Here is a 26595-nt window from a genome sequence, read left to right as displayed (position 1 = left end):
CGCCACTCCCCAGGAACGCATCTCACCGCGTAAGACGACGACGACTCGCTTCACCCACCTCCGATCAGCGCGTGTGGATACGTACGGTGCGCTAAAGCAGTTCAACATACACGCGTGCGTCGTATTTTAAACGATGGAGGTGGTGGTGGGGGGGGGGGTGGATCGTGCCCCCTTTTCAATGAGACTGGTTGAGATGGTTGAGTACAGTCGTAGAGTTGTAAGGGCACCACGGGCTTTGGAATTACAACTTTACGGCTGTATTCGAAAGGACACTTGGGTATTAGACCGGTGGGTGTGCGATCAAAGTGCGGGGTCGTGGGTGGATTGGAATCTGCGGCCAATGAAACAACAAAGAGTCACACAGCTGCACAGGTACGGGGTGAGTGGGTGGGTTCTTAATAAATATTATTACTTCTACCACAGGGAAGGCACGTGCCACTTGTAGGCGCCCCGGTCTGTGAGACTCCACGGGGGGGAGGGAGGGGGGGTGTTTTTGTGTGTGAATGTGTACCCACGTGTTGTTGAGGTGGATTCATTAAAATTAGCGACGAGACTTTAGTTCTCTCCGCGTCCAGAGAAAGTCACGGGCTCGTCCGGCGAGGCGAGACTTCTTGTCCAAGAGAGAGAGAGAGAGTTCAAGTTCAAGTTCATTTATTAGGTATAGCCCTGTGAGCCATTCGGCTCTTGAATCGGGTGCAACCGCAACAAACAAAAAAACATGAACAAAAAAACATCTTAAAGTGAATATGTGACTGAGTACAAACAGAAAATCCAAGAAAAGACAGCAAAATATTGCAGAAAAAAACACCGTACACCAACGCTGTGTGCAAAAATCCAAGTGGGATGCAAGTCAAACAACCAACAACAACCACAAGACAACTTAGATTAAGGCCATCAGTCGAGCTCTGTACGCGGCACATCGCGAGACGCCGAGAGCCGCGGGCGAGCGTAGAGAGACGCGCAGAGAGAGACAGAGACGCGCAGAGAGAGACAGAACTGACGGACAAGACTCAGAGACACGGAGAGAGACGTAGAGAGAGAGGGGGGGGGGCTGTATGTAAGTGGGGGGCCTCATGGGAGTAGCGGCTTTCACTCGCGTCCCGGCTCGTGGAGCGAGTCGCCATGGAGCCCACGCCGAGTGGATATTCATTGAGGGGGTGCCACCATATTTCTGACCCCGACGCTGAACAAAATACAAGGGGGGGGGGGGGGCGGATGGGGAGAGGGATCGGGGGAGGGGGAGTTGCCCCCCCCCCCACTCACTCCAGCTCCACTCTGTCCACATCCCCATGCTGCCCCGCATGGCAATCCACGGCACTCGCGACACAAACACCCACGGAATCACAAACATTCCATACGAAGACAAAGATCCCCCTCCCCACCACCACCCTTCACCCGCCTCCCCGTCTCGCCGATGCAGGGTGGCGTGACCAGTGCTGTTAGCGAGCACCTATTAGGGCCGGAGCACGAGAGGCTGCTGTGGCCGACAGCCATTCGCGGCCGCATTTGTCTCCCCAGTGTCAGTCGACCTAAGGGGAGACCCAGAATTGGTTGAGATGATTTGTCGCTGATGGTTTAGACGGTGAGCAGGACACGAACCCGGGCCGTCCGGTTCGTAGCGCAAGTGCGCTAACCACTACGTCACCCCTCCCCATCAATACACATCGCATCCATTCACACACACGCACGCACACACGCACACGCGCAATCACATTCATAAACACGCACACATGGACAATCACACGCACGCGAGCCAACACATACACACACACACGTGCACGCAGACACACACGCGACTCACATTCACAAACAAGCGCGCGTACGCACGCACATTATTAACACGCGTTCATCAAGACACTCACACACTGTCAATCACACACACTCATTCTCACAGAGGCCGTTGTTAGCGAGCACCTATTAAGGCCGGCACGATACACAAAGGGGCTGGGTGGACAGGACCATGCCAGCGGCGATGTTTACACACTGCGACCGGTCCTCATTTGAGGTCCGGGACCTGTTTCAGATAATCGTCACTGGTTATGATCATGAGCGAGAATCCAACTCGGGTCGCCGGTTTCGCAGCGCAGTTCACTAACCACTGCGCCACCGCTCCGACTCAACTCACACACAACTCACACGCACAGAACACGCGCGCACAGCCGACTCGCACACTCACAATAACACACCGCACACCGCCCCGCCCCGCCGCTTATAAACGCGAAGCGCTCCACTCGCAACCTCCATCAGTGAGCAGCGAGCGAGCGAGAGCGGAGAGAGAGAGCGGAGAGAGAGCGGAGTGAGACACTGGAGATCAGAGGAGGATGCAACGCTCCTGTCGGTCTCACGGGCGCATGTAAGAGTCTCACACTCACACACACACTCACTCACACACTCACACACTCACTCACACACTCACACACTCACTCACACACTCACTCTCACACACTCACTCTCACACACACTCACTCACACACTCACACACTCACACACTCACTCTCACACACTCTCACACATTCACTCTCACATACACTCACTCACACACTAACTCACTCTCACACTCACTCTCACACTCACTCTCACACTCACTCACACACTCACTCACTCACACTCACTCACTCACACACTCACTCACTCACATACTCACTCTCACACTCACTCACTCACACACTCACTCACACACTCACTCACACACTCACTCACACACTCACACTCGCTCACTCACATTCGCTCACTCACTCTCACTCACTCACACTCACTCACTCACTCTCACTCACTCTCACTCACTCACACACTCTCACTCACTCACACACTCACTCACACTCACTCACTCACTCACACTCACTCACACTCGCTCACTCTCACTCACTCACACTCGCTCACTCACTCACACACTCACTCTCACACTCACTCACTCTCACTCACTCACTCTCACTAAATCTCACACACTCACTCACTCACACACTCACACACTCACTCTTACACTCACTCACACACTCACTCACTCACACACTCACTCACACTCACTCACTCACTCACACTCGCTCACTCTCACTCACTCACACTCACTCACACACTCACTCACTCACTCTCACTCACTCTCAATCACTCTCACACTCACTCACTCACTCACTCTCACTCACTCACACTCACACACTCACTCACACACTCACTCAGACTCTCACTCACACACTCACTCACACACTCACTCTCACACTCACTCACACACTCACTCACTCACTCACACACTCACTCACTCTCACTCACTCACTCACACTCCCTCATTTACACTCCCTCACTCACACACTCACTCTCACTCACTCACACACTCACTCACTCACACTCACTCACTCACTCACACTCACTCACTCACTCACTCTCACTCACTCACTCACACACTCACACACTCTCACTCACTCACACTCCCTCACTCACTCACACACTCACTCTCACTCACTCACACACTCACACTCTCACACTCACTCACACACTCACTCACACTCTCACTCACACACTCACTCAAACACTCACTCACACACTCACTCTCACACTCAATTCACTCACTCACTCACACACTCACTCACTTACACTCTCACTCACTCACACACTCACTCTATCACACACTCACTCCCTCTCACTCACTCATCACACTCACTCACTCTCACACTCACTCACTCCCTCACACTCACTCCCTCTCACACACACTCACTCTCACACTCACACACTCACTCTCACACACTCACTCTCATACTCACTCACTCTCACACTCACTCACTCACACACACACTCCCTCACTCACACTCACTCCCTCTCACACTCACTCACTCACACACTCACTCACTCACATACTCACTCTCACACTCACTCACTCACACACTCACTCACACACTCACTCACACACTCACTCACACACTCACACTCACTCACTCACATTCGCTCACTCACTCTCACTCACTCACACTCACTCACTCACTCTCACTCACTCTCACTCACTCACACACTCTCACTCACACACTCACTCACACTCACTCACTCACTCACACTCACTCACACTCGCTCACTCTCACTCACTCACACTCGCTCACTCACTCACACACTCACTCTCACACTCACTCACTCTCACTCACTCACTCTCACTAAATCTCACACACTCACTCACTCACACACTCACACACTCACTCTTACACTCACTCACACACTCACTCACTCACACACTCACTCACACTCACTCACTCACACTCGCTCACTCTCACTCACTCACACTCACTCACACACTCACTCACTCACTCTCACTCACTCTCAATCACTCTCACACTCACTCACTCACTCTCACTCACTCACACTCACACACTCACTCACACACTCACTCACACTCTCACTCACTCACACACTCACTCACACACTCACTCTCACACTCACTCACACACTCACTCACTCACTCACACACTCACTCACTCTCACTCACTCACTCACACTCCCTCATTTACACTCCCTCACTCACACACTCACTCTTACTCACTCACACACTCACTCACTCACACTCACTCACTCACACTCACTCACTCACTCACTCTCACTCACTCACTCACACACTCACACACTCTCACTCACTCACACTCCCTCACTCACTCACACACTCACTCTCACTCACTCACACACTCACACTCTCACACTCACTCACACACTCACTCACACTCTCACTCACACACTCACTCGCTCACTCACACTCCCTCACTCACACTCACTCACTCACACACTCACTCTCACTCACTCACACACTCACACTCTCACACTCACTCACACACTCACTCACACACTCACTCACACACTCACTCAAACACTCACTCACACACTCACTCTCACACTCAATTCACTCACTCACTCACACACTCACTCACTTACACTCTCACTCACTCACACACTCACTCTATCACACACTCACTCCCTCTCACTCACTCATCACACTCACTCACTCTCACACTCACTCACTCCCTCACACTCACTCCCTCTCACACACACTCACTCTCACACTCACACACTCACTCTCACACACTCACTCTCATACTCACTCACTCTCACACTCACTCACTCACACACACACTCCCTCACTCACACTCACTCCCTCTCACACTCACTCATCACACTCCCTCACTCACACTCACTCACTCCCTCACTTACTCACACTCACTCACACTCACTCACTCACTCACTCTCACACTCACTCACTCATCACACTCCCTCACTCTCACACTCACTCACGCTCACACTCACTCTCACACACTCACTCACTCCCTCACACTCACTCACACACTCACTCACTCACACAGTCACTCACTCATCACACTCCCTGTGTCCTCTGCTCACAGTGAGTATTTTACCCACCCCACTCCACCCACTGGCGACCTATAGAATGTGATTGTTATTGTTGTTATTGTTGCTGCTGCTGCGGCTGCCGTGCACCATTGTGATTCAACTTCCCACGGACACAAGACGTCCGGTATTAAAGACAAACTTCTCACACGGGTACACCGAGCTTCTTCCACATGGCACATGGAGAAGGGCCGTTGCCCGAAACGTCACCGATTATATACATGTATTATTTTAAAGCCACAGCGTTGTTGACGAGTGTGTTGAGTTTGTTGTTGCTAAGTATGCGCGTGCACACAACTCCTTGCCCCGTGGTGTGGGGCTGCTGTTGTTTTTTTGTTCGTTACTTTTCAACGTTTGATGGATACATGAGCCGGTGCACTTACAACGCACCGTGCGTAGACGGTGATGCATGACGCCCGCGTGTGCACACACGTGTGCCTGTGTGTGTGTGTTTACGTCCGGCTAGAAACCCGCTTTTTTTTTGTCGAGCCACTGCTGGATGACGAATGTCTATCCCCACGCCCGCGGAGGGCTGTGCGGGTTACGTGAGCAAACTTCACGGAGCTTCGCCGCGTCAGTGCAGGTGGGGGTGATGGGAAGATAATACAGAGATGCGGGACAGAGGTGATCATGTCTTGTCGGGGTTTAATTAGCTCGGAACGATCATTATTGGGGGGGGGGGTTAAGTTGAGCCGGTGTTTGTGAACACCGCATTGAACTGTTCAGTTATTTATCAATGTATATATATATTTTTTTTATTTTACGTATTTTTTTCCATGAACTCCCGTTGACCTACTTGGGGCCCTGCGCTTTTCTTCGGCTCGGGGTTTGCTTATCCCCAAAGCGCGCGCCGCTGATGATGCGCACGCTGCTGCTGCTGCCACCCAGATGCCTCGACCGCGTGGCCGCCCGGTCACGTGGCGCGCGCCTCTTTCATTGTGACCAGCGTCACGTGACTCTCACCCTGCAGAGCTGGCGCAAGGGAGCAGCGGAGTCGAGACGACGCTGACGGACAGGTGGCAGCGGCAGCGTGGGCGACCAGGGCGGGGAAGTATGGTCAAGCAGCCTGAAGGTGCGTCCGCGTTGCCCTCAGAGCGCACCTGGCCTGGCACAGGGGCCGTGGTGACGTCGCCATCAATTCGTGTCGAATGGCCGGGTGTTGGTATTGGTGTGTGCACGTGTCTGTGTGTGTAGGCAGTCGATGTGGGGAGCGGTGGTGTAGCGGTTAGGGCGATGCGCTACGAACCCGGCCACCCGAGTTCGATTCCCGCTCACGGCCACCAACAACCGGTGACGATTTTCTGAACCGGTCCTGGGCCTCGCCTAGGTCGACTCAGCCTCAAAAGAGTACCTGGTGCGATGTGTAAACGTCGCCGTGTACCGTGGCAGCCTTCATAGGTGCTCGCTAACAGCACTTGCCACAACAGTATGTTAAGGCTACACAGGGGATCTTTATATTTTGGAGTGGTGGTGCTGGCCCGTTTGGTGCGTGGGGGGGCGAGGTATTTTTTAGGAGCCCCCCCCCCGTTCAATTCGTAAACTCCGCGTGGGCACGGCTGACGGGAACCTGTAAGAACAACGTCGATGAGTCGATGACATGGCAGAAGCGGTGTAGCGAGATGACACGTAGGCAGGCGACCTAGGCGTGGGCAACATCGATTGGCATGTTGTTTTACGTCTCGAGAAGGGGTCCCCCTTGAGCTACGTGGGCGCCTAAAGCTTTGGCTTTGCTCACCGCACGGCGGCACCCCCCCACCCCTCTCTGCGTACGCGCGCGTCCCACTCGAGCGGTCTCGCGCGGCGCGTGTCTTCACGCCCGCACGGAGCGCGTCACCCGCTCGCGTCTCCGCATACTTGGCCGATGTCTCCTCTCCGATAGTGCTGGGAGTGACCGCGCGGCAAGCAGTCGCATCTTAAGCCGAGTGATCTTATCGCCATCATCGCCGCCGCCACCGTCGTCATCATCGCCACCATCGGCAGCCCAGATCAATCCACGCGCTGCTGCGACGTTTTATCGGGGCGATTTCAACAGCGCGGAATTCTTATATGACCTTGATTGCGATGTTGCCCTTGTCTTGGTGAGCCGTGGCTGTGTGAACATTGTGGCCAGACTTGTTTGGGAGCAAAAAGAGTCTTGTTTTTGTACAATAATAATAAACACAAAGCTTCCCCCCTCCCCTTGACAGACTGTTAGGGCAAGTGCTGTAAGCAAGCACCTATGAAGGCCGGCACGGCACACGAGAGGGTGGGGTGACCAGCACCACGCTCGGCCGCCTTTGTCTCCCCAGTGCTGATGTTTTTACACACCGCACCATGGACTCGTTGAAGGCTGAGTCGACCTAGGGGAGGCCCGGGATCGGTTCAGATATTCGCTACTGTTATTGGTCGTGAGCGGGAATCGAACTCGGGGCTCTGGGTTCCTAGCGCAGCGCACTAACCACGACGCCACCGCTCTCCACAACAACAACAACAATAATACAAACACACACAACGGTACAGCGGTTTGCGTAATTGCAGAAAACTAAACACTTCTCCAATGGACCGATCAATGCACGCTCCAGATCAATATAGAGTTTTAGTCCGTTCACATTTGTTTTGAACGTGAAACAAGCCAACTTCTGGATTTGATTCCAATTCACCAATTCCACGATGTAAAAAAAAATTGTTCCTAGGTACTAAGTGTACTTTATTTATTTATTATGCCTAAAAAGTATCGAAAATTATTCCCCACAAACTTTGCTTTCGTGCTAGTTAAAGGTGCAACAAACTAAACACAAAAAGCAGCTGTAAAGAAATTAGTTTTCAATTTATGATCCAATAACGACGACTTACGCTTTTTTGTTTTCAAACTGTGGACTGGCTTAATCAAATGTGACTCTTTGAGCGATGTCAAAAAAACAAAAATGCGTTACTTTGTTTGCTTTGGTCTGCAGCTCCTTCAGCTCTTTGAGAACCGTTGCCCGATCTTCGCTGCGAGAGTGTCGCCCCTTGAACGTCCAAGCTGCACTTTCCGCTCGGCCGGCCTGCTGCGTCGCTCGGCCGTCGTCTGCCTCGCTCAGCGGCCCAGCTGTTTGGCACCCCCCTTTCTTTTGTGTCGCCGACCTTCTTGCCGACAGCGGACGGCCTCGCCTTCCGGAGGGATTTCCGTGCGTGGCCCCACGCGATCCTCGGCGGGTCACGTTCGCCGCGGCCGTTCTGAAGCGTCCGAACGTTTGGCGAACCTCTCCCGTGTGCGCTCGGGCACATTTCTCCGCGGCGAATCGGCAGGAGATAAACCGACGGGCGAGGCACCGACAGATCCAAGTCGGGCTCCCCTGAAGCGTGACCTGGCTGGCCTGCGGAGTACAAATGATGCTCCTGTAGGCATCGGTTGAGCCATCTGGGCCATGCGCTCTGCCGCCCTCCTGGTTCTCTGTCTGCTGATGGCTGAGTGGGACGCGCCTCGGGCCGAGCGGTGCCTTCTGGGCGAGGGAGGCAACGGGCCGGACGAGGCGGATCGCCGCCCCGTCGTGCACGAGTCCGTCCGCGTGCGCGCGCCACGCTTCCACGACTCCGGTGCGAGCGCCCGCCTGCACGTGCGCGCGTTCGGCCGCGAGATGACGCTTCGTCTGCGCCGTGAGACGGACTTCCTGGCGCCGGGCTTCCGCGTGGAGACGGCTCCTGGTCGACCCGGCGATCGGCCCGGGCTGCGGCTCCGAGGCGCGGAGCGCTGGCTGACAAGGTGCTTCTACTCCGGGGCGGTGGTGGCGACGCGGCCCGGGAACGGGAGCTACTCTTCGTCGCCTTCCCCTGAAGCGCGCGACGCCTCCTCGCGGAAGGATTACCTCTCGTTGGCACGGGATTACGTTTCTCGTTGGTTCGACTACCTCTTGCCCGGCTCGCCATCCACCGACTCCGCTTCATCCGACGGACGGGACCGCTTTGCTCCGCCACCGCCGCCCTCTTCTTCTGCCGCGCTCAGCCTGTGCGGAGGGATGCTGGGCGCGTTCCGCGTCGGGGACGAGGATTTCACCATCAAGCCGCGGTACCGCCTCGCCGGCAGGAGGACGCGCCGACGGCGGAGCGACGCGGCGTGGCCGGCCGCCAGCCGGACCGAGCGCGAGCACGTGGTGACGCGCGTCGTCGCCGGCGGCGCCGCCGCGGGGAAGCCGTCCGCCGGCCATCGCGCGCGACGCTCGGCGCCCGGCCGGAACGGCCCCAAGGACGAGGGCGGCGACGGGGAGGGCGTGGACTGGGCCGAGGTGCGCACGCGCCGCCTGGACGCGCTGCTCGTGTGCGACGCGGGGGGTGGCGCGAGCGCACCGTGGCGACGCGCACGAGGTGGCGCACTACGCGCTGGCGCTGGCGCACGCGGCCCGCGCGCTCCTGGCCCACGCCACCACCCGCCAGCGCGTGCACCTCGCCGTCTCGCGCGTCCTCGTGCTGGAGGAGGGCGACGAGTTCCGCGGCCGCGGCGGCGGCGGGGAGGAGGCGGTGGGGCCGCCGCCGCGGAGTCGCGGGGGGGGGTCGTCGTCCCCACGGCCCGAGGAAGCCGAAGGAGGCCGCATCGAGGTCACCGCAGGTCGCGGGAAGGAAGCCGCGGGTCACTGGGAGGTCGCGAGAACTCGTAAGGGAGTCATTAGAAGTCACGTGGCGGACGATCGCTCGCCGAGAGGCGGCAAGGTCGCTCCTGCGCGACCCGCTCTGCCGGTGGACCGCGGAATGACCGTGAAGGGAAAAACCTCGGCTGATCTTGCCATGGACAGGAGGTTGCCGACTGGTGGCACCCTGAGCGACCACAAGAAACCTCGAGTGGTCAGTGCGGCTGCTGGAGACAGCAGCCAACGGGGAGTTGAGCACGTGGCAGAGAGTGATAGGTTGGCAAGTGCCAGTTTGGGTGGCGATCCATCTGATGGATACGCTAAGGCGAGCAGTGAGCAGGACGGCAAGGTCCAATCGAGGGGTAGAAGTTTGGCAGATGGTGCGACTGTGCCCGGTGAAAGGGGCTCACTGCACAGGAACGGCCCACACACAGACGGAAGCTCAGAGACCACTCGGGGCTCACGTGGCACAGGATATGTTGAGGACTCGCCCACAAATGGACAGCTGTTCAATGGCAAAGCAGCAATGGGGGGCAACTCGTCTCCAGACGTTCAGGCGTGGCTACATTACAAGCACGCGCAACGGACTCTGGCCACCGCGAGGGCGAACTTGGAAGAAGACGGCGTGCGGGACAGAAATGCGTCGAGCGAGAGCGAATCTCCCAGGGACGGGGGACAACCGGTGACAGCCACGAGCGACAACTCTACAGTGGGAAGTAAAGGGGCGAACAAATATTTAGCGAACGGTAATTCACGCGGTACATCTCCATTGGTGGTAAAATTGGCAAAGCGTAATGAAACTGGAGGCGTGTTAATGGGGAGTTTTAAAACTGAGGGCAACTTTCCAATCAAGGGTAAGTCATCACTCGATGGTAAATCATCATTAGATGGTATCTCAGATGGTAATCCATCAACAGATGGTAAATCATCACTGGATAGTAAATCCAATCGTAAACCATCAACAGATGGTAAATCAGATGGTATTTCTTCAATAGATGGTAAATTGCTATTGCTTAGTAAATCCGAAGATAAATCAATGGATAAAAAAGCCGATGGCCAACCACCAGTGAATAGTAGCGTGTCAGTTCACAGTAAACCTTCGGCGAATGGCGAAGCAAACGGCACCTCTGCAGCAGGCAGCAAATCGGATGATTTGCCCTCCGTACTGACAGCTGGGAAATTGTTAATTCACGAGCAATCAAATGAAAAGTCAGTAGATAGCAAATCTGCAATGGGTGGTAAATCTGAGTATAAATCTGATAGTAAATCACACGCGAAGGGACATTTGGAAGACACACAACAAAAAGATGGAACATTTGGTAGCACATCACCACTGCATGGTAAATCAGATGTTAAATCCCAAAAAGAGGGTGATCTATGGGTTAAAACGGACCAGGAACTGTCAAAACATGGACATTTACATAGACAACTGCTATTTGGTGACAAACCATACAATAAATCACAACTGGGCGATAACTCCGAAGGTAAACCTATTGCCGATTTGTCACTGGACGGTAAGAGTGAAGGTGAACCAGGATGTTTGTCACTGCTGGGCAAGACATCAAATTGTGAGTTGCGAGTGGGCGCCAAATCGGTCGCTGGGCCGCGTCCCGACAGTGAAGCAGGCGGCAAATCAGACGGTGAATCGAGCACAAAACTGTCGGCTTTGCTCAAAGCAGATGGTAAATTTGACAATAAATCAACTGGCACGTCAGACGGAAAGCTACAGCCTTTGTTGAAATTTGCCGGCAAAACAGATGGTAAAGCAGATGGAAAGTTGGAGGGTAAACCACCACCAGTTGGTAAATCGGATGGTAAAATCAATGGCAGACTGTCAGCTAATTGTAAAGCAGATGGGAATTCAGAGTGCAGATCGGACAGTAAAATTCCACCTTCAATTGTACCGGATAAGCAAGTGCATGGCCAAGCGGAGAGTAAACCTCCACCTAAGGGTGAGCCAGGTGTTAAAACCGGCGGTAAGGTAATAAATAAGTGGCCACTGTTTGGTACGTTTGACAGTAAATCTGATCGTAAATTGAATGAAAATTCAGAGGGTAAAATAGACGCTGAATTTGATAGGGTACCAATCATTAAATCTTACAACAAATCCGACAACAGTAAATCTGTTCATAAATTAGACAGCAAATCAGATGGTAAATCTGATGATAAATCAGGCAGTAAATTAGATGACAAATCAGTTGGCAAATCCGACAGTAAATCGGAAGGTAAAGTAGCAGCTAAATCAGACGTGAAACTTGAAGGCAAATCACAGACTAAAGCGGACGATAATGTCAACAGTAGACCACTTCTTGATAAATCAGCCAGTAAAACAGAGCGTAAATTAAACAGTACACTCACGCCTTTTGGTTCGTCTGCCGGTAAAGTGCACAACAACTCGGGAAGCGCTAAATCCGATGATAGCAAAGCGGACGATAAATCGGGCAGTAAAGTTGCCTCCAAGCCAGACCACAAACCGCATGGTAAACCGGACGGCAACGCTCCTGCTGATAAATCTTCCGGCAGAACCGAGCGCAGAGTGACGAGCACAGTGACTCCGTCCGTCAAATCGGACCGTAAATCCGAATCGCACGACAAACCGCACGGCGGCAAATCTGGCGACGGCAAACCGGGCGAGAAGCACGACGGGGCCAACGGAACGTCCCCCCACGCCGGCAGGGGCCGGAGCGAGCCAGCGGCCAACGACACGGGGGGCCGCGTGGCCCCCGCGCCGCTGGCGGCGGCTCCCGCGGTGCCCGCGACACGCGGCGACGCCGCCGCCATGCTCCGGAGCTTCTGCGCGTGGCAGAGGCGCGAGATGCGAGGCGACGCCGTTCCCGCGCACCACGTGGCCGTGCTGCTCACGCGACAGGTACGCGTGTCGCGGCGCGATGGGTTTCTACCGACAGGGCGTCGGACAACACCTGGCAGATGGGCATGTGACATGCAGACACGACGGACAGACGCGTGACACGGCGAATCGGCACGTGATGGAAATGTGACAATGGACTGACACGTGACACGGTGTACCGACACGTGACGGACACGTGGCACGTTGGAAGGATATGTGACATGCAGACACGTGATGCACAGACACGTGATGGACAGGTGTGGCGCAGACAATGATAACCAGCTAAGAGCCAATGAGACCAGGCGTGGGGATGGGAGCCAATGAGACCAGGCGTGGGGATGGGAGCCAATGAGACCAGGCGTGGGGATGGCTTTCATCCAGCAGTGGATTGACCAAAAGCAGGCTCCGTATGTGTACGTCGCTGACAATCTCACAATCCCTCCGGCCAACCCAGCTCACGAGTCGATTCAAAGCTTGAGCACATTCATTTTTTTGCGCCAGCCACTCTTGCGTCGTTCGTTCTTGTGGAGGGGGGGGGGGGCCTCGGCAGTTGCGAACTCGAGTGCCACGCCATGTCGACACCTCCCCCCCCCCTCACCCCACCGCGTGTGCCGCTACGCAGGAGCTGTGCGGGGCGCACAGCTGCCACACGCTGGGCATGGCGGACGTGGGCACCGTGTGCGACCCCCAGCGCAGCTGCGCACTCATCCGGGACCACGGCATGACGGCCGCCTACACGATGGCGCACGAGATCGGTGCGTGTCCGCTCGCGCCCAACGTGTTGTGTGCGTGTGTCTGTGAGTGGCTTGAACTTATTTGGCACCGTACGTAGCCAACCGTGCTAATCGGCGGTGTGGGACAGAATCAGAGAATCGTCACCGGCGTTGGTGGCCGTGAGCGGGAATCGAACTCGGGTCGCTGGGTTCCGCGCGAGCAATGCGCTAACCGCAGCGCCACCGCTCATCAGCACCACACCGCGCACACACACGGAGTCCCAGAGACGCACGGGAGCATTCCCAGGTGCCAGTGAAGGTTCCACAGCCGGTCAAGGTTCCACAGCCGTCATCGCGTAGCCCACGTCCGCTCGGTGGACGACCGGTCCCCTTCCTGTGCATCGCCTCCTCCGCCCGCCCAGGACTCTGGAATTCACTCCCCCCCCCAGATATTCAGTCCGCACTGAGCAGTCCCTCGGCTCATTCAATTCCCGCCATCTGTTCTTAAAGACCTTTTGGAATTTCTATTCATTATATATATCTCGACCAATTTGGTTTTTATTTTGTTTGGTGGGGTGTTCTTATCACGAGCCTCCGTGCTTTTATGAGGTTTTTAATGGGGATTTTTTTTTCGCTTATAAAACGTATTTTTGTTTTTTGCTCTGTGCAGCACTGGAACGTTGCTTTACGAGTGTGAATTGTTATTATGATCACACACCCACTTGTGTGCACTGGAATATTTTATTCGGCTGGGTAGAGGAGACCAAAATAGGCCAACTTTGACTTTAAAATACAGCAGGGAAAAAGTGCGTCTCATAATCCAGAGAAATGGATTATTAGGATGGCATTCATCTTCAGAGCAAAGAGCCAGAGGGCAACAGAGGCCCACTGACTTTTCGCTTGGAGATCACACGACACACTGTGGGTCCCCGAGGAAACTGGGACATATTAAAAACGTTGATAAATAATCATTTGGGAATTCATATAAAAGTACAAAGTTTCTATTGGTGGCATCGAGTATTGAATACAAACTTAAGAAGTCACAAATATTCATATGCATTGATTAAAATTAAATTACATAAGGCTCTATGGACAGTACAAATGCAATAGAACGAACCAAGATTTGTTTTTATTACTTCCAGCACCAAATCGTAACCTCATATTGCAACGATCGATCTCGTGGTGACGAGCCACTCCTCACCCGACGATGACCACTGCTGCTGCTCACTGCGTGTGCCCAGGGCACATCCTGGGCCTCCCGCATGACGAGTCGAAGGCTTGCAGCGAGATCCTCAAGGGGACAAACCACGCACAGCCGCCTCCCCAGGGCACCAGGTGAGCTCGAAACAGACCTCACCAGGACACCAGGTGAGGTCTTAACAGGCCTCGCCAAGATACCAAGTGAGCTCTAGACAGGCCTCGCCAGGCCATCAGCAATCTTTTACTTCTTGCGTTTGCTATCAAAGCTGTCCATCCAAGTCACTGAACCACTTCATCCTGTTCACTCGGCCTTCCCACTCATTGTGAGGGACTCTCCTCAACGATGTGGATGGATGGCTGTCTGCTGGACAGCTCTGCAGTCACGTGTACTAGCGGTAGTAGGGGTGGCACACAAACCGGGATGGTGCCGAGACACTCAAAGCCACAAATCAGTCTGTTGAGCCTGGTCCAAGAGAGTCTGGATCAGAGGTCGCAAACGGGGTTTGATTCCTTACCCGTACCCGTACCTGGCTGCACCAGGGTCGCAAATGGGTACCCGTACCCATACCCGGCCGGGTACGGGTACCCGTTCCCTACCCGTACCCGTACCCTACCCGAAATGAGTGACAAACGGTTACTCACCAGTGACTCACGGCCTACCCGTACCCGTACCCGGCCGCACCAGGGTCGCAAAGGGGTACCCGTACCCGTACCCGGCCGGGTACGGGTAGCCGGGTATCGGGTAGGGTACGGGTATTGGGTACCCGGTTGCGACCTCTGGTCTGGATCTCTGGTGCCCATGCCCACGTGTGACTGATGGGTAGAGGAGGTGAAACGCAGACAACGGCAATGATTTGCACAATTCCTTGGCAAGCCCTGCACTATTCCATCCACACGCGTTTTTGAGTGGGAAACGATTTAAACTTTAGATATGTTTATTGACCTTTGAAGCTTACATCGTTTTGCTAAATACATGCGGTTCTGTTTTAAGCGTGTAGAAATAAAATGAATTCACATTTTAGTCCACCAACCTTATGAGCCTTCTGGAGCAATGCGTTTCTAGCAGCACGAGGTTTAAGCGGGCAAACTCCAGACCACTGTTGACACTTCCAAGCGTTAGGAGCAGAAAGACTTTGTGAGTCCTGCGAGGATTCGCACACACAGCTTGCGCAGCTGCGTGTACGACAGCCACCGGGGATCGGGATTAGGCGCTGGGTGTGTTGCTTTGACGCTGTTGGCAGGGCTACAATGGCGCGTGGCAGGTCCCAGACGTCGGGCCGGCCACACGTCGGACTGCAGTGTCCATAAAGGTCGCCGTCGTAATCCTTAGTTTACCGGAGACTAATAAAACGCGCCCAGGGGCACAACTATGGGGTATGTGGCAGCGTTTTGTGACACAAAGAAGCCCGGTTGGCCACAAGTGGGCCCCGAATCAACAGATAAACGCGTAAAATATGTCAAGATAATGTCTCAAAAAAATATTCAAAACATTTTTTCTTGCAGTCTATCAGGGACCAAGCCCGATTAACGCATCATATCAATAGAACAGCATACAGTTGCGGGATCCCACCCCATTTGAGGAAATGCTAGATCAATGGGGCCGGCATGAAAGCAAGATGCACGATAACTTCCTTGTGAGCATTGCCCCTTTCAATATTTTTATTAATACTGTCACTGGGAGACTGTCTTCCTCTCAACCCAATACACTGTGCAACTAACATGATATAATGACAGCCGACATATTATTGTATACGGGTTAATAAGATCCGCAGCTATTTCAGTAAAAGTGAGTCGGGAGAAACGAGGGGTGTACCCAGTCGTATCTTGCCTAGCCCGCCCGTTGAAGTCGGTGAATTGTGCCCCTGGTCACGGGTGTAATCCTTAACTTAACTGGAGACTAATAACAACTTCCCCACTGGCATGGGCGTGCTTCCTGCTTCATCGAGACAAACTCATGGTTTTGAAAAGAAAACAAATCATGATTAAATTTCGATTTAAAGTTTTCGTGACTGCAGGGATTCATCTTCTTGGTTCTTTCGGTAAAGTCACGTAGAAGGGAAGTAATTTTTTTTTAAAATTATTTTATTATGTTTTCTTTTTATTATTTTATTACTTCCCTTCTACGTGACTTTACCGAAAGAACCAAGAAGATACATCATTATTATTGAGCTCTGGCTCCGCGCCTCCCGAGTTTTCGGTCGAAAGTTGCGTCCGTGTCGCGATGCGTGGCGCGTCATGAACCGCGTCTGCTGTTATTATTATTATTCATATTTGGCGATACCCGGTTGGCAGCGGTGCACGAAGATCAATTTAAAAAACTCAGCACATGCACTCTGTTGCTTTTCGAAACCCGAGCTTCTCCCTTGCGAGAGACCGTTAGTCTCCACGAACTCTCAGAAGGCAATAAACAAATGGACATGCTCGTTTGAGTTGAAAGTAATAAAAAAAATCCACACGGATTTTTTACTCCAGCTAAAGTGAAAAAAACTCTGGGGAGATTTAAGTTAAGGCGATTAACGCATCTGGCCACTCGTTCCTCTCGCTCAGGCTGCAGCCGGTGCTCTACACCGTAGAGTAAACAACACCGGCCAGCCATTGGCTCGAAAAGGGTTTATTGGTATGACCCAAGGTGGTAAAATACTGACCATGATTTTATTGGAGCATTGTATCTCTAGATTATAAATATGCACGACAGAAAGGTTACTGTGGTAGCTTTTTACGAGATTCTATAAAAACAAACTTAAGGCTGCCTGCCACAGGAAGTGTTATTGGGAATTTAATTGTGGAAACAAAACCAAAAACTTACGGTGATATGAAACATCTGCGGAATAGGAAAATTAATAGGTAGCGTGTTCATAAAACAGACGGAATGCACATTAAGCTTCTGCCCATGGTGGACCACTGCCCATGGTAAATACGAGGAGCATTTACCCCCAATGGTGGTCCCGACCAACCCCGTTGGCTCGTGGGGCTAAATGTGGGGGATCCAGGTCTGGACGTCGAGACCGCCGGTACCCCGCGCCGTGCCATCTGCGTGCCGAGCGGCCGCGCAGCAGATGGGGCCCAATGTTTTATTCATACTCGGCCTCGTGCTCCAACCAAAACAGTCACTGAGTGGAAATTCGCATGAGCTTTAATACTGATGTGCATTCCGCGAATAAAAGCACTTTACTAGATCCCCACTCGTGATTAATTGCGGCTTACTACTTAGCGAAGAGATTAAAGCACTCTTGCCTCAATTTATTACGCGAGATTTGATTTGTAAAAAAGTTCCGTGAAGTGACGGAGAAAGCGAGCAATGAAAGCAACGAGTGGCCGTGGTGAAGCCATAACTCTCCCGTAATCTTCCACGTAATCCCCATGAAGGGAAACTCACGCCCTGAACTTTCGAGCGTTTCGCTCGCCATGTTAGCAGCTCTCGGCGTGGCTTCTCACAACCGCTCATTGACGGCACTCGCGCACGCACGGACACACGCACGCACAGACAAAGATCCCCCGTGTAGCCTTAACAGACTGTAGGGGGAAGTGCGGTTAGCAAGCACCTATGAAGGCCGGAACGGTACACGAGGGGGTGGGTGGCCAGCACCATGTCCGACCGCCTTTGTCTCCCTAGTGGCGATGTTTACACATCGCACCAGCTACTCATTTGAGGCTGAGTCGACCTAGAGGAGGCCCAGGACCGGTTCCAATAATGGTCTATGTTGTTGACCGTGAGCAGGTATCGATCACGGGTCGCCGGGTTCACTCACCGCTGCACTACCCCTCGATATACAGTTCAGTGTCTCGCCAAGATGTCAAAGCAATAAGGCTTCATTGAGTTTGCGTGTCATCGTCATTCTCCTTTTTCCTTCGTACGGCTGATGTAGATGCAGAGCAACAACTACAATTTCACACTCGCGTGGAGTAGCGGAGTGCATCGCTGCGATGTCTCATCCGTATTTGTGGATGGGACGTTGCGTCGTTACAAGTCATCAAGAGGTCTTTGTTGCCTTGCTCGTCGACCAGTGGGTTACCGGTATTTTGTCTCAATGTCCCCCTCGTCCCCCAGCGGACGTCCTCGCGCTCACATCATGTCGGCGACGCTGGCGCACGTGGACCCAGCGCGGCCCTGGTCTCCGTGCAGTGCGGCGCTGCTCGATGACATCTTCCACTCGGGGGGAGGTGGGCAGAGAGAGAGCGAGGAGTATGTGTGTGTAGTGTGGAGGCGTCGGTGTGTTGGGGGTGGTGTTGGGGAAGCAATCGCAGCCATAGCAAGGTCCAAGCTGGTGGCAGTCCAGCCTGGCAAGCGACTGGGTAGCAAAAGAGGATGAGAGGCTTGATGATGAGAATCTGCCGTGTAACAAATCAAATTAACTCAAACCTTGACTTAAAACTTTCGTGACTAGAGTAATTCATATTCTTGGTTCTTTCGGTAAAGTCACTAAGATAGAAAATAAAATTTTAAATAAATGAAAAATAAATATAAAATTAAAGTTAAAAAACCACGATGTTTCGATCGCAACACAAGCGGTCTTCATCAGGCGCTGGGTTGCGATCGAAACATCGTGGGTTTCTTGTTTTTATTTTAAATTAAATTAAATTTGTATTTTCTATCTACGTGACTTTACCGAAAGAACCAAGAATATCAACTCGAACCTCTCACTATCTACTCCATTGTGTTGCTTTCTCTACAGCTATCTCATGCACTCTCATTCTTCCTCGACTTTCACCACTCTGTTGCCCTCTACCAATGATGTGTACCTCCCTCCCTTCTTCCCTCACCTCCCTCCCTCTCTCATTGCCTCTTCCTCTCTCTCTCTCTGTCACTCACCCGTCTTCCTTCCCCCCCGCCCTCAATGCGTTAATCTTCATCCCTCGTCTCTCTCTCTCTGCCCGCACCCCTCCCGCTCCTCCCACAGCCGACTGCCTTCTCTCTACCCCCGCGGCTCTGCCACTTTCGGCCGGCCACCCCGCGGACCCGACGCCCTTCTCCCCCGGGGCGCGCTATCCCGCGAGCGTGCAGTGCCGCCTGGCGTTCGGCCCCGGCGCCCGCGTGTGCGCCCACACGGCTCCGTGCGCCAAGCTGTGGTGCGCCGTGCCGGGCGCCACGCTCGAGTCCGGCAACGGCGGCGCCCGGCACCGCGGCAAGGTGTGCGTCACGCGCCACCTTCCCTGGGCACAGGGGACGGCGTGCGGGCACGGGCGGTGGTGCTCGCACGGCGTCTGCACTTCGGCGGAGCAGCGTGCCTCGGTGAGCGGGCGAGGGAGCGAGGGAGCGTGTGAGTGAGAGTGTTCACCGGATTTATTGGCGAGCGATGTGCGTGGCGTTGTGAGCGACGTGAGGATTGTGGAGTTTTCTGCCACAGACTCAGAGCACCGCCAGTCGATTACGGACGCTCGCACACGCTCGCCTGAGACAGTGAGAGACCCAGGCTGAACACGAGAATGCTGTAAGCGTATACCGTCTGTTCTCCTATAACGAGTGTTTTCATGAAGCGAATTGGATATAACGCGATGAATATATTAGGGAACGCATTTTTTTTATAACGCGGATGTGAATTGAATATAACGCGATCGAGTGGACAGAACTACGTCGCAACGAGAGTAGGAATAAGCAGTCGTACGGCTGCCTCGGCATAGCATCGCACAGGGCAGTGGGATGCTGCTGGATGCTTCTAGATGCTACCCACGTGCCCTCAAGTCTTTGTTCAGTCTGCGTGCGCATCTCGCGTGTTATCGCGGGACCGTGCTTTCTGCTATATCATACATTATTTGTCTCTTATTGGTTCTTTTGGTAAAGTTACGTAGAAGGGAAATAATAAAATTTAAATAAAACATATTAAAATACAATTTTCACGACGTTTCGGCCACAACGCAAGCAGCCGTCCTCAGGTGAAGAACAGGTCTGTCGGAAAACACAGCGTCCGAATGAACCAAGAAGATGAATCCCTGCAGTCACGAAAGCTTTAAATTGGAATTCATACATTATTGATTCCAACGCGATTTTTCCACGTCGCGGTGTTCTTCAGGATTGCAACGACTACCGCGTTACGGGAAGAACAGACTGCGTGTGCTGCGTGTGTTGTGGACTGCAACGCCCTGTCCCCCGCCCAGGATGTGGACGGAGGCTGGGGCGGATGGGGCCCGTGGGGTCCCTGCTCGCGCTCTTGCGGCGGTGGGGCCCAAGTGTCTCCGCGCGCGTGCGACTCCCCGGCTCCGCGTGGCCACGGCGCGTACTGCGGCGGCGCGCGTGTGCGCTATCGCTCGTGCCACGCTCGGGCCTGCCAGCTCGCCACAGGTGCCGGGGCCACAGACACAAAACAACCTTTGACAGACTCCAATCAGCAAGATTGGCCACGTTTAAGTAACATTTTTGTAAACGTGACAAGCTCGTCGGGTGGTGGAGGGTTAATAACTTCAGGACTTTGGCATTAAACTAACGCCACGTGCTTAGTTTTTTTGTGTTTAGCACAGTTGGCTACATACAGTGTGAAAGAAGTTCAACAACCATACATACATTAATACCTCAGCGGGGTTTACCTGGTAAAAAAAAAATGATTTGCATTTTTTAAGTTATTAGTTTTTTTAAAATATTTTTCACTCCTATCGTGTTTTTGTATTTTTGTAGCCTTTTTACCTGGCCCCCTACTGGACATCTGCGAAAAAGAGCTTTATAGCTCATCGGATTCCTCCAGTATAAATATTCAGATTCTGACATACGTGGCCCAAATCCAAAATACAAATGCGGATCGTTAGCACTGGCTACAGACTGCCACCCACGTGTCAACGACAACACCACCGTCTCCCTCCTCCTACCCCCCTCGCGCTCTCATCATCGCACCCCCACGGTCTCCCACCACCACCACCCCCCCCCCTTGGCCAGGCCTGTCGTTCAGGGAGGAGCAGTGCGCGCGGCACAACAGCGCAGGTGCCAAGGGCGCGCCGGAACCGCCGGGCCCGCCGGGCGCGCACGCTGCGGCGGCGGGCATGGCGCGGGCATCACGCCCCGTGCTCTGGGTGCCCAAGGTGTCGGGCGTGACACTGGCTGACCGCTGCAAGCTGCTCTGCCGTGCCAACGGCACCGCCTACTATTACATGTTTGCGCGCAGGGTGAGCACGCGCGGACGCACGCCTCTACTGCCACTCGCCTCGCTCCATTCCCCCACAAACCGTCGCCGCTACCGCCGAGCTCCTGCTCCCCGCACCTTGGATGAGCACGCTTGGCTACGTGCAGTGCGGACGAAGTTCAAAACAAAGATCTCCCCGTGTAGCCTTTAACAGACTGTTGGGGCAAGTGCTGTTAGTGAGCACATAAAAAGAAGTTCAACTTATGGGCATACATATGTCTCCTCTCACCTCCCTCACTCGAGCGATCGGCCTCTGAACCTCAGGCTTTGATAGTGAAATTTAAAAATCATAAAGATCAGCCGACTGTCACTTCAACAGCCCGGCACAGCAACAAAAGTTTAAATTTCCGTCACAACGGTTGTGCGCTTTAAGGCAGGGTAGAGTGGTTGAAGGAGGCTATGGCACTATGCCACGTGTCTGTGGTTATTTGGAAAGAGTGGCTGGCTGATGGGCTCGTCTTCACTTCCCCGGCTCACGGTGCGAATTCGCCCAGCACTCTTCCCCTGCTCCCCCGTCTCCGGTCACAGAGCCAATGCCTGAAGCAGCCGAGCAGCTTCGTTCACGAGCCTTCCCCACACAAGGCCGTTCCAAACACCTGCAGCAGCGGTAGCAGGAGCCGGCGAGCCAAATCCACCGCGCTCTGTGTTTTTGGCTCTGAGGAATTTCACCTCTTCTCTAGCCCATACCACAACCTATTTGGCACCCCCTCCGTCCTGGACAACAGAAGCTGCTTGGCTCTGCCGTAGCTGAGCATGCGTGGCCCAGAAGCCCTGGCAAGCGAGCACTTGGCGAATGAGAAGAAGCCTCGCCTCCCCATTGAGCATCTCGAATTTCACGAGGTTAGCCACTGTGCGCGTGCTTAAAGCGATTCTGACTGGAAGCACTGAGCTCGTGACTTCCCCGAGGTTTGGCCATGATGCAACAGCACCTGCAGTAGTAGCAGTAGCAGCCGCCATTCACCACTGCCAGGGACTTTGCCGCGGTTAATTGCACTCTGACACCACTTGGAGTGGCAAAAACTTGCTGGCACGAGGTTATGGAACAGGCGCAGGTGTTATGGGTTAACTGGCCACAGATACAACACCTGTCCTTCTTACTGTGATTAAATGTTTGTTACAGCAGCAGCTGTTATTGACCGGTAATCGGTGGCAGTGATGTCACCAGGACGCCCTCCACCGTCACCTCGCTGGTATAACCGCGCCACGCTCTGCTTATTGGTGTGAACGTTTCCTGCTGTTCGTCCTTATTTGGTAGCTGCCACCAGTAGCTCAGTGGCACCGTTCCCACAACTCCTTCCCACAGGTTAACCTTTGACACCGCTGGTACCAGCCAGTGGCAAATCAAATCGGCTCTGAGTTCTCCGGACTGTATCACAGGGGCCTGTCCATCCTGTGCCACGTCCGCGCATGGATAATGGCCAATTTAGAAGCCAAACAACCGTGTGAGCAAGCCATATTTTGGAAAGTTTTTCTGCCAAGTACGTACGTACATACGTACATTGAACTTTTTTGTCACCGTACGTAGCCAAGCGTGCCAATCAAGCAAATACATAGCGTCGCTTAGATTTTGGAACGTGCGGACGGACATCATAATGATCACGACGCCTCCCGGCTGCGCCCGCGTTTTTATTGTTGTTGTTGTTGCTCCCCCTCCCAGGTGGTGGACGGCACGGCGTGCGGAGCGGAGCCGGGCGGCGGGGTGTGCGTGGAGGGGCAGTGCGTGCCCACGGGCTGCGACGGCACCCTGGGCTCGCGCGCCGCGCGCGACCGCTGCGGGGTGTGCCGTGGGGACGGCTCCTCGTGCACGATCGTCAGCGGCGTGTTCACCCGGCCAAAGTGCGCGTCCCACTCGCGTCGTCACGCGCCCGTTGCTTGCCGAGCCGCGCTTATTCCGTACCATGCCATGCACCTAGAAGACAAAGATCCCACCCCCCACCCCCCCGTACAGCCTTAACAGACTGTTGGGGCAAGTGGCTGTTAGCATTCAGCACCTTTGAAGGCCGGCGCGGCATACGAGAGGGTCGGGAGGCAAAACACCACGCCCGGCCGCCTTTGTCTCCCCAGTGGTCATGTTTTACACACTGCACCAGGTACTCATTTGAGGCTGAGTCGACCTGGGAGATGCCCATGACTGGTTCAGGTAATCGTTGCTGGTGTTGGCCGTGAGCAGGAATAGAACTCGGGTCGCCCGGGTTTGTAGCGCAGCGTAGCGTTAATCGCTACCCTACCGCTGCCCGACGCACATCGCTCACCGTACCACGTACATCGTTTACAAACCCATGCACGTGATAATGTCTCGCTTGTAGTTTTGTTCACTCCAATGACATAAATGTAACATTTTGATATGGGTGCTTTTAATCAATCAATCAATTATTATGCATAAAATACATTTTATGGGACATTAGTTTAAAAATATAGCTTCGACAATAAATTGGCTTATTGCATGAGTCATGTTTGTAACATTGCGCAAAGCCTATAAACGTGTGCCCCCAACCCTTATGTTCACACAAACACATCGCGATTGTCATGGGAATGAAGTTACATATTACCCTGAGCAGGTTATACCTGTGTCTCACCTAAAAAAACCAACACTTTTTATAGTCATAAGTAATGATTCCAGTCACTATGGAGAATATAAATGACAAAACACATAAGCAGACAACAGGTCTGTCTCCTTTATATATCTGTGTCTTCACATAAACACAAATCATTTACACAACTCTTTAGCCCCACGACTCTCGAGGAGTGATTGATTCTGATTTAGCTGTAGCCAAGTTTCCAGTCCAGTGCAGTCAACAATGATTGCCAAAAAAGTGATCGTATTAAATTACTCTTCAACGCAATGTATCCTGCTACACATAATGCAATGCGAGGCCCTGCAGCTTCTGCTGAGAACATTTCTTCCCCTTTCAACCGATAGCGAAATTGGCCCATGTGACTGTTGACAAACTAACCTCACCGATTTTTACATTTTCAGGCGTTTCGGCTACAACCACGTGATCACCATCCCGGCCGGTTCGGCGCGGATTCACGTGACGCAAATGTCGTCGCCTCCATCGCCATCGGCACCGTCCACGTCGTCCCCCGACACCGCGTACCTGGCGGTGCGTGGGGCGGACGGACGCTACCTTCTCAACGGGCAGCTCGTCGTGACGCCGGGCAGCCGAGACATCCGCCTGCTGCCCGCTGCTGCTGCCCAGCGGACGGACAGCGCGGGCCGGAGCAGACGCGGAGCGGCGGGCGCGGGCCCAGCAAGAGAGAGCGTGATGCTGTACAGCGGCGCGTTCTCCAATCCAGAGACGCTGAGGGCGCTGCTGCCGATTCCCGAGGCCCTGTCGCTGGAGGTCCTGTGTGCGGGCAGCGGGGGCAAGAGCAAGCTGCCCCCCGTGTGGCTCAAATACTCGTACGCTGCGCGCAGGACTGGGCAGACAGACACGGCCAGAGGGCAGCAGCAGAAAGTCAATAACCAGCAGGGAGAGAGTAAAGGGCGTGAGGAGAGAGGAGGCATGGTGCATCAAGACGGAGGAAACCAGAAGGGGCAAGAAAGACACATAAATGCGCAGCAGCGAAAAGACCGAGTGCAGCAGGAAAAACATGATCAAAAGCAGCCGGGAGAAAATATGAAGAGGCAGAAAGGGAAGAGTAAGGGTCCACATTCTCAGAGGCCGCAGGATAAAGTGGTGGCTCGGAGTTCCAAAAGTGGAGACCAACTTGACGGGCAACACAGGCCGGGCGTGCAACTCAAGCCCGTCGGTAGAGAGGCTCACGTTGACTCCAGATCGGAGGGGCGGCAGTTGAAAGGACATAAAAGTGCATCGCAGCAGGTCAAAGGTCGACAAGGGAACGGTAACTGGAAAACACATCCCACCAAAAGTCAGCATAAAGGGAGCGTGGTGTCCTCAAAAGGACAACTGAATAAAGGTCAGCAAGGGAAAGGTCAAGAAGACGGCAGACAAAATCTCAGCACGGGGGAGAGGAGCTAAGTATGATCACGATAGTAAAGGTGTGAACGACGTTGGTGTAGGTGATGGTGAATATAAGTGAATGATGTAAAGATGATAACATCCATGATCCAGACGACAAGGTAACTCAGATGGTGGTGGTGATGATGGTTAGCAGGATGATGAAGTTGACAATCACGAGGTGTGTGGTCGTGATGTCAACATTGACAGTGATTTACTGTGAAATTGTCAATGCGACTGCAATGTAGGCTTCATGTCAGAAACTTAAAAAAAACAGTATCTTTTAATTGCTCATTTCACTGTGGATACATTTTGCACTTGGCATAAGGTTCCGTTTCCTATTTGGTGCAGTAACTTCCGCATGGCATCATTCCAAAAATCTGTGATGTACTGTACAATGAACATTAAATATCCTTATTCCGGTTTTTCTTACAGAGGGCGTTTTTCCCCAGTATCGTATGTCATCACACGTTTGAGAATTACCAATGAAAACGTTGAGCATTGATAACTATCCTTGCATATCCAAATTAAACATAGCTATTCGTACCTACATATTTTTGGGTATCCAGGTTTTCCTTGGAAAAGTTATTGTATCTCAGGATCTCCCTGATTTAATAAAGTACTGTGTATCTAATTGAACCGACGTGCATTGTTGTCACTTTTCCATATACTGTATCTAACTTCCTTGTGGCATTCGGTCACAGCTACTGCCGCTGACTTCAGAAGATCTGGGCTCCCACGTTTGTATCTACGTTCAACTTATTTCACACCGTACGTAGCCAACCGTGCTAATCGGAGGTGCGGAGAAAGTACAAGGCA

At 53.3% G+C, this 26595-nt stretch overlaps 1 protein-coding gene across 1 annotated transcript; it reads left to right on the top strand.

The window, feature by feature from the left end:
• Positions 1 to 2251: 2251 nt before the first annotated feature.
• On the top strand, positions 2252 to 26405 carry LOC144932417 (uncharacterized). Its single transcript, XM_078856447.1, is given in 12 exon segments — positions 2252 to 2353; positions 6338 to 6439; positions 8301 to 9982; positions 9984 to 12816; positions 13418 to 13550; positions 14750 to 14843; positions 18757 to 18869; positions 19607 to 19938; positions 20802 to 20985; positions 21571 to 21797; positions 23472 to 23650; positions 24792 to 26405. Coding segments are annotated over 10 exon segments (6330 nt in total). The 5' UTR covers positions 2252 to 2353; positions 6338 to 6439; positions 8301 to 8753; the 3' UTR covers positions 25798 to 26405.
• Positions 26406 to 26595: the final 190 nt, after the last annotated feature.

Source organism: Lampetra fluviatilis, chromosome 5, assembly GCF_964198595.1.
Source record: "Lampetra fluviatilis chromosome 5, kcLamFluv1.1, whole genome shotgun sequence".
NCBI lineage: Eukaryota > Metazoa > Chordata > Hyperoartia > Petromyzontiformes > Petromyzontidae > Lampetra > Lampetra fluviatilis.
This window is presented reverse-complemented; position numbering and strand designations above follow the sequence as displayed.